This window comes from Zea mays, chromosome 5, assembly GCF_902167145.1.
Source record: "Zea mays cultivar B73 chromosome 5, Zm-B73-REFERENCE-NAM-5.0, whole genome shotgun sequence".
Classification (NCBI taxonomy): Eukaryota; Viridiplantae; Streptophyta; class Magnoliopsida; order Poales; family Poaceae; genus Zea; species Zea mays.
In genome coordinates, this window is record NC_050100.1 from 83790735 (window position 1) to 83809588 (window position 18854).

The 18854-nt window shown below is 45.8% G+C and overlaps 3 protein-coding genes across 3 annotated transcripts; 2 read left to right on the forward strand and 1 right to left on the reverse strand.

The window, feature by feature from the left end:
• Positions 1 to 1147: 1147 nt before the first annotated feature.
• LOC100285167 (uncharacterized) lies at positions 1148 to 6485 on the forward strand. The gene is made up of 11 exons (NM_001367335.1): positions 1148 to 1643; positions 1745 to 1795; positions 1884 to 1974; positions 2276 to 2352; positions 2713 to 2801; positions 3732 to 3851; positions 4612 to 4728; positions 4932 to 5075; positions 5224 to 5347; positions 5591 to 5782; positions 5872 to 6485. Exons 1-11 carry the CDS (start codon positions 1293 to 1295, stop codon positions 6229 to 6231), a joined length of 1716 nt encoding a protein of 571 aa, NP_001354264.1. The 5' UTR covers positions 1148 to 1292; the 3' UTR covers positions 6232 to 6485.
• A 52-nt stretch (positions 6486 to 6537) lies between these two features.
• On the forward strand, positions 6538 to 8514 carry LOC103626636 (SNF1-related protein kinase regulatory subunit gamma-like PV42a). Its single transcript, XM_008647039.4, has 3 exons — positions 6538 to 7263; positions 7364 to 7706; positions 7792 to 8514. The coding sequence occupies exons 1-3, from the start codon at positions 6776 to 6778 to the stop codon at positions 8236 to 8238; spliced, it is 1278 nt and encodes a 425-aa protein (XP_008645261.1). The 5' UTR covers positions 6538 to 6775; the 3' UTR covers positions 8239 to 8514.
• A 1528-nt stretch (positions 8515 to 10042) lies between these two features.
• Positions 10043 to 10868, reverse strand: LOC103626637 (uncharacterized). The gene is made up of 3 exons (XM_008647040.2): positions 10737 to 10868; positions 10499 to 10615; positions 10043 to 10364 (listed from the first exon to the last, which is right to left on the reverse strand). The coding sequence occupies exons 1-3, from the start codon at positions 10804 to 10806 to the stop codon at positions 10195 to 10197; spliced, it is 357 nt and encodes a 118-aa protein (XP_008645262.1). The 5' UTR covers positions 10807 to 10868; the 3' UTR covers positions 10043 to 10194.
• Positions 10869 to 18854: the final 7986 nt, after the last annotated feature.

Genomic DNA, 18854 nt, shown 5'->3' on the forward strand with positions numbered 1-18854 from the left:
TGACTTGGTTGAAATCTTCGTCTCTTTTTGATTTCATGTGCTCCTAATCATTATATTCCATGTCCTAAAACAAACTCTAAAAACATGCCATACTCAATAGAGGGTGTTAGAGCGTTTACAATAGTAAGCCGAACACGTTAAAAAATATAAATTCAGAGAAAACATGCTCTTATCCAGCAGATAATCTATGACAAGTTTGGTCCGCTGCCTAATTATCATAATTTATCTAACTTTTTATGTCTAAGAATAGTTTTCAATTTGGTCGACTAATCTTATGCTCTGTTTGAATGTCTGGAGGGCAAGAAATTAAATTAGGTTTAATACCAAATCAGTCATGATATTGAAATAAGATGTAATTTCAATCATATTGTTTCGATGTCACTCAATTAAAGTTTTGAATTGTGCTATTTAATTCCACGCAATACATAGAGGTGACACTTTGAATTAGGAGAGGGAATTTCTAGTTGTAGTCTAATTCCAAAGAATTGGGTCGCTGATTCCAAATATCTATTCCATGTGAAACCAAACAACAGAATTTATGAAAGCTGGTTTCAATTCTCAATTATGTGCTCTAATATCTACATCTAAACAGGATATTAGGCAAGTTGTGGCAAAGTTTGCCAAGAATCAAACAATCTTTTTATTTTACTATCATTACAGATAGAACGACAAACCAAACACTAGTCCGTCCACATAAATTAATCATTTTGGGTTTGTCTTGAGTCAATCACTATCAATTTTTGTCCGGTTATTACCGGATGTTTCATAAGATTTTACAACATAAAAGTAAAATGTTACTTTCTCCGTTCTTTTATATTTGTCGCAGTTTAGTTAAAAATACACTAACAGACGACAAATATTCTAGAGCGAAGGTAATACTAGATTTATCATGACTTTAACTATCATAATATTCCTTTTTAATTTAAAATAATTTAATATTGTTGGTCAAAATTTAAATAGTTTTGCTGTTGACGTATAAAGCAAGTCACGACCGACCCCACGTGTCAACGGCTCATATACAGCTACTTTCTACGTACGTAACTGCAGCGGATCGGGCCGCATCCCCCCTCCCCAGCCCATCTCCGCCGTCATGACTCATGCCACGCTGCTCACTCACTGACAGCCTGCCGCCGGCTCTGGTCTGCTACGGTTGATCACAGTCGCGAGCGGCGAGAGTGACAGTGCGAACAGGCTCGTCAGCCAACAGGAAGCAAGTGCACACTCCCACCCCACTCCCGCGCGCCGCGCCCGCGACCGGGGCGGCGGGGCCGGTGGTGGTGGAGGCGGCGGCCATGGCGGAGCTGCGGCACTCGATGGCGGTGCGCTCGTCCAACTCCCCCGCCAAGCGCGATTCCGACACCTCCGCGGCGTCGTCCCCCTTCCTCCTGTCCCCCTCCACCCGCGGCAGCCGCGGCGGCGGCGGCGGGGACGACGACGGCAAGGACGCCCACCGCTCGTCCCCTCTCCTCTCGCATCACCACCACAAGCGTGTCCACCTGCTGACGTCCCCGTTCCGCTCCCTCCTCGCACTCGAGGACCCCAGGTCCTCCGCCGCCTCGTCCTCCTACAGGATCCTGCTTGCTCTCCTCGCGCTCCTTCTCGCCGCTGTGATTTTCTGCGCGCCCTTGTTCTGGTCCCGCCTCGTGAGCTCCTGGCCCCTCCCGTATCTTTCCAATGCCATTCAATTTTGTCAGGATTCCGACTGACCACTGACATTCTGTTGATGTTGTTGTTGTCGTCCTAGAACACTCCGTTCTTGTGCCACAAGGAGGGGATCACGCTCCACTGCCCTGAGGTGAAGTGTGCTTCGTTGCTCCAAGGGTTTTGGGACCCGTGTTCGCTTCATAAACATTTGGTCTGAAGAATTTCTTCTTTGGGTGCAGACGAAGGAACCCCCATCTCTATGGGAAAATCCACGTGCTGCCACGATGTCCTGGAAGCCCTGTGCAGAGCGATGCAGCAATGAGCCCTCAGGCGAGTCTACCTTTCACGTTTGTTAAAGACAGCAATATAGCATATATTGTATCCCTACTTTATACATTACCCCAATCACTTTGAGGTCAGTAACCTCCATTGTGCAAATTTCGATCTCCCAGAGCTAGTCTTTATTGATCTAGTGCAAAAACTGAATTTCGTATGTCTCAGGAACCTGCCCAATTGTTATGTGTAGTTTCATGTTAGATGATAGATTTATGAAACAGCACATCTAACATCTGTTTTCATTCATGAATGGGACCTGCTAAGTGATGATACCGTAAATTTCTATATCATGCAGATGTCCCATCAGTGAATGAAACCTCTGGGTATATTTTTATCCATGCCGAGGGAGGACTAAACCAGCAACGCATAGCTGTATGTATGCACTTCTGTCCCTCAGCCTTGCTCACCTAGTTGTGTGTGAGTGCTACTTGCAATATACAAGCCTATGTTTGCTTCTTTTCCTGTTAGCGTGGTTGCTGCTCATTGCTCAAGCATAACTACAATAACCCTTCAATATAACCTTGTTAATTCTTTTGATAATGTGTGTTTTCCATGACCTGCTAAAGCTGGTTTGAGATGAAACCTCTGTTTCTAAATACAGAGTATGGTTCTCCATTAGCAGATCATGCCAGTTTCTTGAGCTTGTCCATTGGCTTTCTAAATGTAATTGAGTTTTGGTTACTTCTCTCAAAAGAAAACAATTCGAATTTCAGATATCTGTTGTTTTTGCAGATATGTAATGCTGTTGCGATTGCTAAAATAATGAGAGCAACACTTATTCTACCTGTTCTGAAGCAGGACCAAATTTGGAAAGACCAGTCGTAAGTGTTATTGTTCCAGATTCTAATGTATTCTTCTTGTCTATTTCCCTGCAGATATTTAATAGATAATTGTATTATAAAATCTTGTTAACTAGAACTTAAACTTTCGATAAACTGAACATAACGTTTGACTAGAATGTTAAAAATGAGCATATCTGACTTTCATCTAATCTACTACAATCTTGTTTGGGTCATCAAAGCTAAGACAAATATTTTAGGTCTTACTTTCATTGAAACATTTTGCTCCAAATATGTGTAATGGAATTTTGTTAGCTTAAAAACCTTGTAACTGAATGGTTTTGCATACTATCATCTGTAGATGACTGTATCTGTCATTCTATTACTGAAACACCAAAGTAATGCCTCTAGAACTGGAAGTCAGTGCTTCATTTCTCATGCTTCTCCTGTGGTTGTAGTATTGTCCTGTCATATAATGTCGTTCAATAAGGAAATCCACTATGATGCTTCAGTGCTTTGCTAGTAAACTAGTGATTACTGGGACCACAAACAAAAAATGTATGGGTTAGTTGATTGGACCAAATGCAGATCAATGTACTCTCACCTGAAAATCCATCACTGTTCTTATATAGTTTAATTTGTAGTTGATGAACAGACAAGAAAAGCAATAAACTATGCTAATTTTGTATGGAAATGCATCCGAACTGCTTATGGATTATACTGATAACAATCAGTAGTTGAATCATTTGGCATCTTTGAACTAGTTCATGTAATCACAAAACTTGCAAGGACAGGAATTTCCAAAATCATGGATATTTGGGCTGAGTGTTTCTTGGTCTTATGCTGACCATTCTGTACTGAAGTAATTCCCTTGAGCACTTACACATGATATGAGTCATATGACCTACTTAAATACACTATTTGCTTTCTTCCAGATTGTCTTGGTTCTGAGAATGTATATCTTCTCTGCAGAAAATTCGAAGACATCTTTGATGTTGATCATTTTATAAATTATTTGAAGGATGATGTACGGATTGTCCGAGATATCCCTGACTGGTTCACAGAGAAGGATGAGCTGTTTACTAGTATAAAGTAGGCGTTTTTTTACTCTGTTTTAATTACCTGAAGCTTTCAGAAATTAATATTACAACATGCAAGATACTGTTGGCAATGAAGGGTGCATTGGTATTTGGGTACTTTATCAGGAATATTTCTTTATGATTTTGCTGGTATTATCTCAATAGGGTAGGAAAATTTTAATAACCTCATATGACATAAATCTTAACCACCCATGCACTCTTAGTTGTTGTTTTGAACCAGTCTTTCCTTGTTTTTCTTTTCACCAAATAAAGTCTCGATGATGTGTGATATACCTGTTTGGTTATATCATGTCATCTATGCAGTTCAGTTTAGAATATGGTCAATTGAACAATGTTATCAGGTATAACTAGATGAAGCAAAGTATATATATATATATATATATATATATATATATATATATATATATATATATATATATATATATATATATATATATATATATATATATATATATATATATATATATATATATATATATATGCCAATACATTTTTTTGTTATATACAGCTTATCCAACATTCTACTATATTAAGACATTTTTTTGGTGAACTTCTTGCGAAATCAAAAGGTTCTGCTCAAATATCATTTCTCTCCATTAGCTGCTCTGCTGCCTTGTTTTATCTTATGACTTATGTTCCCTATTCTAAAAAATATGCTCTCTGCACTCACCTTTATATTACTGCAAGTTTATTTATGCTTGACTGAATATTCATGTTTCCATGGTATGCGTTGAATTACGGTTTTGTAACAGGCGTACTGTGAAGAACATCCCAAAGTATGCTTCAGCACAGTTTTATATTGATAATGTACTTCCAAGGATCAAAGAGAAAAGGATAATGTCTATCAAGCCATTTGTGGACAGATTGGGGTAAGTAAACTTTTGACGACAACATTTCGGTTTTTCCTGTTCATTTTAATTTTGATTCAGAACATCTGGTCAGCTTAAATGATGTGGTAAAGGGAGCATTATTCTTTTATTTTGTTCTTTGTTCTGTGCAATGGCCATATATTTTCGTATTGATATGCTCTCAGTGGAACAGTCTGAAGCTAATGTGAAACTTCGATGTTCAGGTATGATAATGTACCAACAGAGATTAACCGGCTGAGATGCAGAGTTAACTATCATGCATTAAAGTTCCTACCTGATATTGAGGAAATGGCTGTTAAGCTTGCTGCAAGAATGAGGAACAAAACTGGCAGCATAAATCCATACATGTACGTTATAATTATCCTTTTCGCTGGGTGATATTGTGTACAGTAGAGCTTGTATCTACCCAAGACACTATCCAGTGCATAGCTGAAGTTGACGCTCTCAAAGTTTATTTCACAATCAAATATTGACACATTTTTTTTGTTCTTAAAGGGCTCTTCACCTGAGATTTGAAAAAGGGATGGTGGGGCTTTCTTTCTGTGATTTTGCCGGCACACGGGAGGAGAAGGCAATGATGGCGGCTTATAGGCAGAAAGAATGGCCAAGGCGCTTCAAGGTGACGCGGACTGGACTAGATACATCTGTTACATTGGACTGAGAAAGAATCCCTAGGAGAAATGAAGCACCGACACTAACTATACGCGCTAGTTCGGGAACCCCGTTTTCTCACGAGATTTTTATTTTTCCAAGAAAAATTAGTTCATTTTTTTTAGGAAAATATAAATCTCTTAAGAAAATGTAGTTCCGAAACTAGCCCTACAAGTCTAACGATTTTCTCTTTTTTGTATCTGCCACGCAGAATGGATCCCATCTATGGCCACTGGCGCTGCAGAAGAGAAAAGAAGGGCGGTGCCCTCTTGAGCCCGGTGAGATCGCTGTGATCCTGCGGGCACTGGGGTACACGAGCGGCACACAGATATACGTCGCGTCCGGGCAAGTGTACGGCGGCAAGAACCGGATGGCTCCCCTCAGGAACATGTTCCCCAACCTGGTAGGCAGGCTCAAATCCACTTCAGATTGTGTCAAGCTGAAGCCAGTGATAACTGATAAGCCACTGCCGTGCATTGTGCATCGCTGCAGGTGACGAAGGAGGAGCTAGCGAGCGCGGAGGAGCTGGCGCCGTTCCGGCGGCACGTGACGAGCCTGGCGGCGCTGGACTTCCTGGTGTGCCTGCGGTCGGACGCGTTCGTGATGACGCACGGCGGCAACTTCGCCAAACTCATCATCGGGGCGCGCCGCTACGCGGGGCACCGCCTCAAGTCGGTGAAGCCCGACAAGGGCCTCATGTCCAAGTCCCTGGGCGACCCCGACATGGGCTGGGCCTCCTTCACGGAGGACGTCGTCGTCACGCACCGCACGAGGACGGGCCTCCCCGAGCCCACCTTCCCCGGCTACGATCTCTGGGAGAACCCGCTGACACCCTGCATGTGCAGGGCATGAGACGGGCCATCCCTCAGATCAGAGTGGCCGTCTGGCCGAGTCCTCGTCTTCGCTAGGCTACGACTACGAGTAGTCTCGTGCTCACTTCCATCAGCGCGCATTTCAGCGAGCATATGCTTCTACTAGTTAAACACCTAGATTTGTATGTATTTGGCTGGCCTAATCTGTAGTTTCACATAGATCACTTCATGCTGAAAATGTCTTGGACAAGGCAGTGAATGAAGATAACATCAGTAACGACCTGCTTTTCCAAAGCTCCTCTTGGATTTACCAAGCTGAGCCAAGAAATGGCTAACCTGAGTTTTGACTTGCAGCCTTGCAGGCATGACGTGGGCGACCTGAACTCGCTAGTCGTAGAGTTTCTTTCCACGCGGCAGCTCGGCAGAGCTACGCAGCCTCTCTGCCCGCCACGTTCTCCTGCAAGGCTGCAACTCGAAGCACTGAGAAGCTATTAATTAATGGATTCTCGAGCATGCGGCCTTGTTCGCTAAACCTCGCGCACAGAAACACAAGCGAGTACCAGAGCAGCTAGGAGTGGTCAGCAATGGCGCAGCTTAAAGCAGCCGCCGACGAGCAGCAGGAGGCGGCGCTGCACGGCGTCGCCTCCGGCGGCGGGAACGAGAGCAACAAGAAGGCGCGCGCGGGGCTCTGCGGCCTGCTCCGCGAGCGCAAGGTGGTGGACCTGGCGCGGGCCAAGCGGCGGCTGGTGGAGGTTCCCTACACCGCGACGCTGGCGCACACGGCCAACGCGCTCCTGGCAGCGCGCGTCTCTGCCGTGGCCGTGGCTGCGCCACCGGGCCACTGGATCGGCGCCGGCGGCTCCATGATCCTCGAGTCCGACCCGGCCACCGGCGCCGTCCGCAAGCACTACATCGGCATGGTGAACATGCTCGACATCCTTGCCCACATCGCCGAGGCCAGCGACGACGACGAGGCGGCCGACCTCGACCGCCGGATGGCCGTGCCGGTGTCCTCCGTCATCGGACACTCCCTCGAGGGCCTCACTCTGTGGACGCTCCACCCGAGCACCAGGTACGCCGGCCGATCTCCAGCTCACACTCGTATTTTTCTTCTTCTTCCTCGCATTGTACGCAATCTGCGCGTGTGCGACATGTTCGTTGCGTTGCGCCAGCGTGCTGGACTGCATGGAGACGTTCAGCAAGGGTGTGCACCGCGCGCTGGTGCCGCTGGAGAGCTCGGCGGACAACGTGGTGGCGCTGGAGCTGGTGGAGTCGGCGCCGGGGTACCGGATGCTCACCCAGATGGACGTGGTGAGGTTCCTCAGGGCGCACGGCGCGGAGCTCAGGGGCGTGCTGTTGCGCACCGTGCGCGAGCTCGGCGCCGTGAACGACACCGTGTTCGCCGTCTCTGGCGTTACCAAGGTGATCGACGTCATCAAGGCGATGCGGGCGGCGTCGCTGACCGCCGTGCCCGTCGTGGACGCCGTCGGTAGCGGTACAGAGACCCTTCAATACGTGAGCACTGCACGCGCCTCCGATCCGAACACGCCATCTCCTGCCGGATTTCCTCCTGTCTGAAATTCCTGTCGTGCTGCTGCAGGGGAGCGGGCAAAGGGCGGTCGAGACGTTCTCGGCGACGGACCTGCGGGACTGCCCGGTGGCGCGGCTGCAGGCTTGGCTGGGGATCAGCGTGATGGAGTTCAAGAGGAAGGTGGCTGAGTACCGCGCCAGCACCAGGCTTGTGGTCCCCGGCGCCGACGCCACGGACACTGGCACCCCTGTCGCCGGGTACGCCGACACCCCCGCGGCTGCCGCCGCCACTGACGAAGAGCAGAGCGAGCAGCAGGAGTCGGCGCTGGTGACGTGCTCCCAGGAGAGCACCCTCGGCGAGGCGATCGAGGCGGCGACATCGAGGCACGTGCACCGGCTGTGGGTGGTCGACGAGGAAGGGCTCTTGCGTGGGGTCGTGTCGCTCACCGACATCCTCCGGGCAGTGCGGGAGGCCGCGCTCGGCGAGGACCTGGAGCTGCACAGCATCGTGCCGTGAGCCCGTGGGCCGTGAGTCGTGACGTCCAAGAACAAGCTCGTAGCTGTTTCTGCCCATAGTGTCCGTCCACCTGTCGTGCTCCTGCAGAGGAGGGGGAAAAGGGCGATCGAGACGTGTTGGCGACGGCCGACCGGCGACCGCCGCCGAGCTCGTTTTGCCTTGTTGCTTTGTTTGTTATATGGCCCTGGCTCCGATCCGGGCTTCGTATTTCGTTGACAGGCCTTCATCGTGACGCCTTATTTTGCATCGTTTTATTGATCAACCAAAAATACGGCTCGTTTGAGTTCGAGCTAGAGCTTTAACGAGCTTGCTCGACTCTGACTCTCTTAAGCTAAAGAGTTACAAATTTAGCTCGTTTACAGAGTTAGCTTGTCTATGAGCTGGCTCGCTGGAGCAGAAAGTAATAATAATTAATTTCTAGTTAATTTTAAATTAATTTAACAATAGAAAATAAGCCGGAGTAGAAAAGTAATAATAATTAATTTCTAGTTAATTTTAAATTAATTTAACAATAGAAAATAGTAATTATACTCATAGTTTTACTGACCATAACATCAAATTAACACAACTTATCACTCATTCATTTACAATTATCACTCATCTATTTACAATTTACATAAATGTTCATCCGTATAATCTAGTTATATTTATATAGATCAATTTAATATATAAATACAGTCTATTAGTCATTATTTTAATTTATAGGTCATAGATATAACATGTAATATCAATTGTATAGTTTCGTTTTTAATATGATAGTAGCTCGTTTATCTATGTTTATTAATTGTTACGTACTATGTTTATTAATGGTTACGTAAATGATATATATAGTTTTGGATTTCTGAAATGTGATAGTAGCTTGTTTACCTCGCTCGTTTATCTCGTGAGCTGACTCATTAACGTGAGCTGACTCATTAACGAATCAACTAGCTTATTGACGAACCAAGCTACGAACGGAGCTAAAATGTAAAATGATTTCCTGAAATGTGATAGTTCGTTTACCTAAAATGTGATAGTTCATTTATGTCGCGAGAGCTAGCTCGTCAAATAATCGAGATAGGAGTTAAGAACCGAACTCAAATGTTAACTCAACTTATAAAAAAATTCAAACAATCCCGTCTAACCCAAGCCGAGCTGCCCAATCGTTCGTCCAGCGCTAGGTGCACTGCCAGTGTTTCCAGTGATGCATCGGTGTCAGTGATGATGAGCATGATTGGTTGCAGGGACGTCTCCCGCCAGCATCGTACTAGCCTGGGCCGCTGGAGACGAGGAGAAGTTGCGTGAAGTTGCGTTTCCGCGCATGCAGACTACCCACTAAAAAAATAACAATGTTACATGCGTAGAAGCAGGTGGTAGAGATGCTATGCATCTATCCAAACACACGCTAACTGCAGTCAACGGAACGCCGCGGGCCTGAACATAGCCAACCAATCACCCGGGATGTGCCTGGAACGCATTCCACGAGCCGCGGCCTCGAAATTGAAAGATGCAAGCGCTTACTGTAGGTGTTTGAGGGGCGTATCGACACACAAAATCGACCTAAACACCTGGTTGAAACAGAAACAAATCATCTATTGAGAACATGATTCTCTAATAGGATGTTATCTTAATCGAACGTGACAGATATGTATATGTAGAATAGAAAGCAGGCTAAGCTAGCTCAATAATGGTGGCTGAGTGATTAACGTTGCGGAAGGCTTTCGACTCTCTTGTTTTGCTTGTGGCATGGCTGATTTGGAAAGACGAATAAAAGAGAGAAATAGGCGGGTGTTGGATCCAGGACGGCGCAGCAGCTGCTCGCACAGGACAAACATTGACATTTAATTGATTCAAACCAGCCAGGCGCCAAATTAACACGATGCAGACGAATCCGTGCCAAAAATAAACCTCCTAGTTATTCTTTCCGCCATTGCTATCTCCAACGACCTACGCTACGCTACGCATGGCCGGCCATCGTCAAGCGTACGTGATGCAGAAGCAGTCGCCGGGGAAGCCGCTGGGCAGGGTGTCGCAGCGCCCGCCGGCGTAGCCTTTGCTCGTGCACCGCTGGTAGCAGGAGAAAGCGCTGCTGCCGCCGTCGCTGATGGGGAAGCATGCTCCGATCTTGATCTCCCGGTGACGGTGACCTTCCATTTATTATATTTGGGGTTGGGGCAGCAGGCCGGGTAAACGAATTTCAGTTTAGAAAAAAGGCTAAACAATCGACCAAAAGAAACAGATACTACAATATGCATGGCCACGCGTTCTTGTTAGTACGCACCGCCGGTTGGTGCCGGTTCCTCCCTCAGGGTTTCGTAGCCCTTCGGCGCCGGCGCCTGCTCCGCCGGAACAGCGCGCTGCTGTGACGTTGCCGGCTCATCGGCGTCGGCTTGACCACCTAAATATATAGACATGTGTAGCACAGTTAAGCAAGTAAAAATGGGATCGGAGCGAGATCTAATTGATAACGGTGGTGTTTATCGAACGCATGAATAGATTCGTATATCAGGGTAGCTTACCGGTGGCCAAGAGTAGCACGAGTAAGAGAGCGAGGAGCAGAGCCATGGCTGCAGACCGCTCGATCATCATCGTGATGCTGATGCCCCGTGAGGAAGAGAGCTGAGTGCTGATGTCTACTACTACTGGAGTTGTTGGTCGCTCATCAGATCACTATGCGCGTCTGTTTATATAGGCAGCCAAACAGCAGGTGCGTTATTGTTTATTATTGGATGATTATAATGGAGCATTAGTATGTGCTACGCCAGGGTGGCATCATCATTGGCAGGAAACCAATTCGTGCTATATACTAGGATCTAGTCTACTATGCAATTGCAACGTTATTGGCAGGAATTTATAGTGTGTTTGGTTTGAGTAATTAGCTAGTACATCATCTTCTCACTCCTCACTATTTTTGTTTGGTTTGTGGAATGGAATTAGTTGATTCATCACCACATCATTCCTTATAGTTAGTTAGTTAGTACTAATATGAGGAATGAGGTTATCCCACCAAATTTGAGAAATAAACCAATGATGCACCATCTCAATTTGGATGTAGTGATTCCTTAAACCAAACATCCCCTTAAACTGCTACTAACACTATTACTCTAGTACGAGAAACTTTATATGGACGGTTATGAACACATTTGCACTGTCGATTTTCAGAACCGACGGTGCTAAGAATTCATAGAAAAAATTATTTGTACGAGCGGGTAATTGAGAACCACCAGTAAAAATTGATTTCTACTTACGGTCGACCTAAACCTAAGTCATCAGTAAAAATAGATTTTTCACCGACAGTCAATGTGATAAAACATAAAATGTTTTTTTAAATAGCAAAACATTTATTTTTATTAGAGAAGGAGCCTCACTAAAAAACGTTTGTTTTTATTATTGGATGGTTATAATAAAATTATTGTGTGCTACGCCAGGGCCGCATCATCGTTGGCAGGAAACCAATTCGTGCTATACTACGATCTAGTCTACTATTATGCATTGCAACGTTATTGGCACGAATTTAAACTTACTAACACTAGTAAAAAAAGCTTTATACAGACGGTTATGAATACATTTATACTGGTGTTTTTTAGAACCGTCAGTACTAAGAGCCAATATATAGAAAAAAACATTATTTGTACGGACGGATAACTGAGAACCGCAAGTGGAAATCGATTTTCACTGACGACCGGCCCAAGTCGCTAATAAAATAGATTTTCACTAACGGTCGATGTAATAAAACACCAGTGAAAATCTTTTCTATAAAACATAAAATGTATTTTAAAAATAGCAAACCATTTATTTTTATTAGGGAAGGAGCCTCACTAAAAACCGTTTGTTTTTATTATTGGATGACTATAATAAAACATTAGTGTGTGCTACTCCCGGGCCGCATCATCGTTCGCAGGAAACCAATTCGTGCTATACTACGATCTAGTCTACTATGCATTGCAACGTTATTGGCAGGAATTTGAACGACTACTACCATTAGTACAGAGAAGCTCTATACATATATAGACGGTTCTCAACACATTTACATTGTGTTTTTCAGAACCACCGGTGTTAGAGGCAAGTAAAAACAAAAAATTATATATACAAGCGGGTAACTGAGAACCGAATCAATTTTTACTGTCGGTCGATGTAAAAAATTTATTTGTACAGGCGGGTAACTGAGAATCGAATCGATTTTCACTGGCGGTCGATATAAGCCATTAGTGAAAATCTTTTCCAGCAAACATAAAATACGTTTGAAAAATAACAAAACATTTATTTTTATTAGGGGTGGGGCCTCACTAGGGAACATTTATTTTTATTAGTGGAAATCGATTTTCACTAGCAAGTCATGACAAAATTCGTGGCTACGCGACCAGTGGGAATCAAACCCACAAACTTACCCTCGCATGAAGCCTCCTTTATCACTCCGTCTATGACGTGACTTGTGTATATATTGTAGTTTTGTTGCCCACGTATTAGAATAATCTGAGTCTAAATTGACTATTTTAGACTGTAAACGAACTTAAACGAAAAAGTTGTCAACTACAAACTTTCATAACTTTTGAAGCTCTACAACTTTTGTTTTGATAATTTTTCCATCTGAGGTCGTTAGCAAAATTTGCATTTTAAATTTGACAAGAGTCGAGATGATTTCAAATAAAAAAGTTGTCAACTACAAAGTTTCATAACTTTTTAAAATCTACAACTTTTATGTTGTTGATTTTATCGTCCACAATCGTTCGAAAAACTCAAAAAATAAGGATAAAATGATTTCTAGTGGTGGTTTCTTAAAAAACGCCACTAGAAATCGATTTCTAGTGTCGGTTCCTTAAGAAAACCGCCACCAGAAATCATGGATTTCTACCGGCAGTTTTCTTAACAAACCGTCTATAGAAATATGATTTCTAGTGGCAGTTTTCTTAAGGAATCGCCACTAGAAATAGCACTAGCAGTTGATAATTGAATCAGTCGGTAAAAGTTAGATCCTACCGCAGGCTTTGCGAAAGGATCACGATGCCAAAGAGGGGGTGAATTGGGCTTTTCTAAAAATCAACAACAATTAGACCCTAATCAAGAGCCCAACTTCACCCAACAACTAACAATAAGAGAATACTACTAGAAATACAACAATACTAAGACAATGCTTCAACTAATTGCTAAACAAGTGCACAAGGTAAAATGCTTGAATTAAATACGAAATGTAAAGCAAAGTTTAGAAGACTCCTCTAATTTTTCCCGACGTATCGAAGAGTCGGCACTCTTCCCTAGTCCTCGTTAGAGCACCCACGCAAGGGTATCGCTCCCCCTTGGTCCTCGCAAGAACCAGGTGCTCACTATGAGATGATCCTTTGCCACTACGGCGCGGTGGATCCCTCAAGACCGCTTACAATCTCGAGCCGGGTCACCAACAAGTCCTCCAAGGTGATCACCGTGCTCCCAACGCCACCAAGTCGTCTAGGTGATGCCGATCACTAAGAGTAACAAGCCATAGACTTTCACTTGCCAAGAGAAACCTAATGCATGCGGTGTGTGCTCTAGGTGGCTCTTACTAGCACTAATGAGGTTCTAATGTGGGATAAAGATTTTCTAATCACCTCACTATGCTTTGTGGTGCTTGCAATGCTCTAGCAATGAATGGGTGTTAATGTGGGCAGCAAGACATTCAATATGGTGGGTGGAGGGGGGGTATAAATAGCCCTCACCCACCCAACTAGTCGTTACCAGCCTTTCCTGTGCATGGCCACACCGGACAGTCCGGCGCGCCACCGGTGCGCCAACGGTCACTTCCAACGGCTAGTTCTGACAGCTAGCCGTTGGGCAGATGGCACACCGGACAGTCCGGTGTGCCTGCTAAAAATCCAATTCTCAACTCGTTGCTCTCGGGTTTCTGCAGGGGGAGAAGCTCTTCCCCGGGCCAGACTGACCCCACTGTCAGAGGGTGCATCGGACAGTCCGATGCACACCGGACAGTCCGGTGCCCCTAAGACAGAAACCCTAACTCCTTTTTAATTCTGTTTTTCGAATCCGTTTTCGTTCTAACTCGTGAGTGTGTTATAGAGTGACACCTAGCACTAGATGTGAGTGTGAATATGCACCAACACTATAATAGAACTCTCTTGGTCAAACTACTCATCGACAACCCCTCTTTATAGTACGACTAAAATAAAATAGAAGGCCTAACTCTACTGAGTGTCCGCAACTCCTTGACACTCGGAATACGATGACCTTCATCTTTTGATTCGTCGTTTTAGCCGTCGCTTCAAGTTCTCATCTCAGGGATTGTTTTCACCGTTGTAGTACAACTTACTGTAATGCGACCTAACTTACCATTGTCTCTACAAAACACACGTTAGTCACATATAATATTAAGTTGTCATTAATCACTAAAACCAACCAGGGGCCTAGATGCTTTTAATCTCCCCCTTTTTGGTGATTGATGACAACCCTACGAGAGTGTGAGAGTAGTTTATTTGTTTTTCTGTCAATAGAGAAGATGGTTAGCTATACTCAATAATTTTGACAGAAAAGAGCGTGTAAAATAATAATAAGTATAGGCGCATACACGACGTAAGTTTCTTGTTCATATACGAATGAAATGAAATCGACGAACAAGAAATGAATGACTGGTGAAAACATATTAGGTGAAAACACAATACACACAGTCAAAATAAACATCGAGAGCATATTATAGAGTTCGTGAGCTAAGCGTCATACAAAAGTGGAGCTAGTATATAGAATATCAAGCAAATATATTACATCAAAATACAAAAGGCACTCTTAACTAACTCCCCTAGCTCTCACACCTCTCATATATCTCTCCCTTTAGCGTCAAACACCAAAAGGGTTACCCGAACCTATAGCCCAGAGGCGGAAGGAGGAGACGGGGGCGCATCCGGTCGCGGTCGGGGCAGAAGCGCAAACGCAAGCTAGGGGTCGGAGTCAGTCTCGGATCCAGGATCTATAGTAAAAGCTGGAGCTGGTACTGACTCTGACAGAGGCTGCACTGCAGGATCCACCGGAGCAGAAGTGGTCATGGACACCGCCACAGCAGCAGTGGTAACAGCAGGCGCTGGTGGCACTGGAGGCTAAGCAATGATGGTTCCGACAACCGGCAATGAGAAATCCAGAATGACCGGCCGGAGCTGGGAGGGAGAAGGACCAAAAGGAGGTAGTGGGGGTCCTCCTGAATCACTGGCACAACGGCTGCCTGAAGAGCTGGAGGAGGGGCAGACTGAACCGGTGGGAGCTGAACACCGGTATGCTGAAGGATATGAGTCATGAAAGCCCGGTGCTCAGCCCTGTCTGTCAAGAGCTGCTGCTGTAGAGTGTCATGTCGGTCCTGAATGGTCTTAAACATGGATACCATCTTTTCGAACATCTGGTGCTGGATAGCTGCCTGTCGAGCCTTCTCGGCTGCCAGATGAGCCTGCTACTGTGAAAGAGACTAAAGTATCACAGCCAGAGCAGGATCAATAGCAGGAGGGGCAGCAGGGGCAGCACTGGAACCCCCGGTCTCGTGATCATGTGAGCGAGGAGGCATAAGAGGTGGTGGCGGGATCCCAAAGTCATCATCACCATTAGTTGTACCCTGGGTCTCGAACTGTCTGAATGCCTCATCCTTAGCCTGAATATCTGGCACTAGATCTGGCACTAGGATCGGGTTCTTAGGGGCTGGACGATATGAACCAAACTGGAGGCGTGAGGCCTCGAGGGTGCCCTGGAACTGAGACGGCATGATTAGCTGCGGGAAGATGTGACAGAGGTAATGCGCATACGACAGCTGACGGCGAGCACAGAGACCATCCAAAACTGTGTCCTCGATCTCACAGATAAGAAAGTCAACGACGTCAAACTCAGAGTGTGAGATCAAGGCACCAAGTAGCCATAACTGAATATGAGTGGTGGCCTCTCTATATCCCATCCTGGGTAGCAGTGTCCGTCTCATCACCTGATACAAATACTTCGCCGCAGGGGTGAAGTCAACTGGAGAGTGTCGTGACCCATCTGTGAAAGGAGGTCTCAACAGGGCCACGACGTGAGCAGTGGCTGGTGCAACTCCGCCGTGAGGGCGACGAGGAGGATCTTATGTACCATAGCACAAACTGTGGAGCCGAGTCGACGACTCTGGAAATCCAAAGAGTTGGCGTATCTGGCTGACATGCAATGTGACATCCTCTCTCTCGAAGCGGAACCTCATCCACTGATGATCCGGGTCAATCCACACTGCAACATAAAATACTCGGACCCACTCCTCAACGTATATGCCACTCGTAGTCAGTAGGGAAAGAAGTCATGGCAGACAGGAGAGATGCACCTCTGAATCAGCACCGGATGCTAGCATAAAGGCAGGTAGATCCAAAAGCCGGTGCGCTCGCAGGGCAAACTGCGCTGACAACTGTGCTCGAAAGAAGGACTCCTGAGTCTTGGTACTGAAAAGATCTGCCGCTGCAGGGTCCCTCTGAGCTGGCAACCAAGACTCCACGGGTACGTGTCTGAACCTACGTACCTGTGCTGCAGTGGCACGCTGAAGATCAAGTAGTCGAGGATCAGCAGCTAACGGTCGCATCTTTGTCTTGTCTCGCTCCCTGAAGCGGGGTGGTGGAATGGGTGGAGCGAAAATGGGAGCGGGAGGGGGAACAATGGAAGCTGGAGTGGTGGAGGTGGTGGGTATGGCGACAGTGGTGGATGGCTCTAGAGCGACATGAGTTGGTGCAGTGGGAGGTGGAGTAGTAGCTATGGCGGGTGTAGAGGGAGCGGATGAGCAAGGTCGAGACACGAGGCAACGAACCCTGTAGGCAATCTGGTCTGAGGATGTGGCGGAACCGCTCGAATTATTCCAACTTAAGTGCCTAAGTCCCACCTTAGAGGCTAGACCACACTTAAATAGGAATAACCCGTCAGTCCCTCGAATCTAGTCCGACAAGGCCACTAACAGGATCAAGTACCACGTACTCACTCGATGGTGAGGCACAGAGCAAATACAATAAAACATAAAACCAACAGTAAGGAGTATTAAATTTATTACAACATCATCGGAGTTTTAGCAAAAGTAGTGATCATTGTTTGGAATGCAGCGGAATAAAAACTAACGATAAATAAATGAAGGGATGGGGAAGCCTGTCCCATCACTCCTCATGCTCCTCCTCAACCGAGGTAGGGTCTGTAAAGCCCAAAATTGGTATAAGAAAAAAAATTAATAATAAAATGAATAAACAAAATAAATTTATAAGTGAGCATTTTAGGGAAACTCCTTGAATGTTTTTATTTTCCTTTGCATACTCAACTAATGGCATTAAATTATGCAAATAACAAATAAACAAATAAATGAAATAATATGAATACTACATCACATATTGGATTTTGATTGTACTTTTATTTTTTAAAATTAAATGTGAAACCAGAGTCAAATTTGAATTGAAACACAAAAATTGATTTGGGAATATCCATGATGCATTAGAGAATGACCCTTAACAATAATATCTCTTGTTAATAGATACAAAACTAAACTATGCTGCATGCTGGGAATTTTGAATGCGCATATAGTTCTGGTCGAGACTTAAACTCAAATTTGAAATCCAAAAGTAGATTTGAATATAGCAATTTAAACTATGCTGCTGACGTTGGGCCAAAACCACTGCTTCCGGCCCACTCTCGCTGCACCCCGCGCCAGCCCATCTCTCCTTGTGCGCTCGCATTGTACAAAAAAATGAGACTGACCGGTGGGACCCTCCTGCTCGCGTCTCCTCCCTTTCTGTCCGCGCATGCACATGTGTGAAGGGTCGCTGCCAGTGGGTCCCTTCGGCCAGCCATCCCCGCGCTCTCTGGTGTGTAGGCTCATGTCGTCAGGAGTCATCTTCCCCAACTGAACGCGATTCCCTGGCCAATTTTCGTGCCGTCCTCACCGAACCTCCGCTCGGCCGCCGTGCATGGCGCAACCGACCCTCTCAGCTCGGACTCGCCCCGCCCCTATATAACCCAGCCGCTCTAGCTCCCTTATCCATCTCGACGAGTACCCAGTCACCAAGTGAACCATAGGCGGAAGGGAGAGTGAAAGGGAATTAGGCTTACACCTATTTTCTAATTGATTTTGGTGGTTGAATTGCACAACACAAATAATTGGACTAACTAGTTTGCTCTAGATTATATGTTCTACAGGTGCCAAAGGTTCATCTACAACTATACTAAATCGACTGTCCGGAATACCGTAGATTATTCCGGACAGGAGAAGCTTTTTGGAAAAACAGGCCAAGCGCGGACCGTCCGGGCCCTTGCGGCGGACTGTCCGCGACACGAGGATGACACTCGGACAGAACCAATGCAAAAATCTAAGTCTGCACTGTGGACCGTCCGGAGGAAAAGTGCGGACCGTCTGAGTCCTCACGCGGACCGTCCGGCCTCTAGCGCGGACCGTCCGGTAGGCAAGAAACCGAAAAACCCGAAGGTGACGGGTTCAGAGAAATGAATTATAGCGGCCTCGCGGACCGTCTGGGCCAGGCGGGCGGACCGTCCGCGACTGGCTTCATCTGACATCTGCCGACGCATTAAATGCGATATAGCCGTTGATATAGCCGTTACTGCTGACCGTTGCTTTTTCAGCCGTTGATCTACAGGGGCGGACCGTCCGGACCTGGCTCGCGGACCGTCCGCGC

Coding starts and splice junctions, on each gene's coding strand:
- LOC100285167 (NM_001367335.1), top strand. CDS start 1,293: ATGGCGGAGCTGCGGCACTCGATGGCGGTGCGCTCGTCCAACTCCCCC. Junction 3,852..4,611: donor GAGCTGTTTACTAGTATAAA/GTAGGCGTTTTT, acceptor GTTTTGTAACAG/GCGTACTGTGAAGAACATCC. Junction 5,783..5,871: donor GGAACATGTTCCCCAACCTG/GTAGGCAGGCTC, acceptor GCATCGCTGCAG/GTGACGAAGGAGGAGCTAGC.
- LOC103626636 (XM_008647039.4), top strand. CDS start 6,776: ATGGCGCAGCTTAAAGCAGCCGCCGACGAGCAGCAGGAGGCGGCGCTG. Junction 7,264..7,363: donor ACGCTCCACCCGAGCACCAG/GTACGCCGGCCG, acceptor GCGTTGCGCCAG/CGTGCTGGACTGCATGGAGA. Junction 7,707..7,791: donor GTACAGAGACCCTTCAATAC/GTGAGCACTGCA, acceptor GTGCTGCTGCAG/GGGAGCGGGCAAAGGGCGGT.
- LOC103626637 (XM_008647040.2), bottom strand. CDS start 10,806: ATGATGATCGAGCGGTCTGCAGCCATGGCTCTGCTCCTCGCTCTCTTA. Junction 10,616..10,736: donor CGTGCTACTCTTGGCCACCG/GTAAGCTACCCT, acceptor CTATATATTTAG/GTGGTCAAGCCGACGCCGAT. Junction 10,365..10,498: donor GGAACCGGCACCAACCGGCG/GTGCGTACTAAC, acceptor AATAAATGGAAG/GTCACCGTCACCGGGAGATC.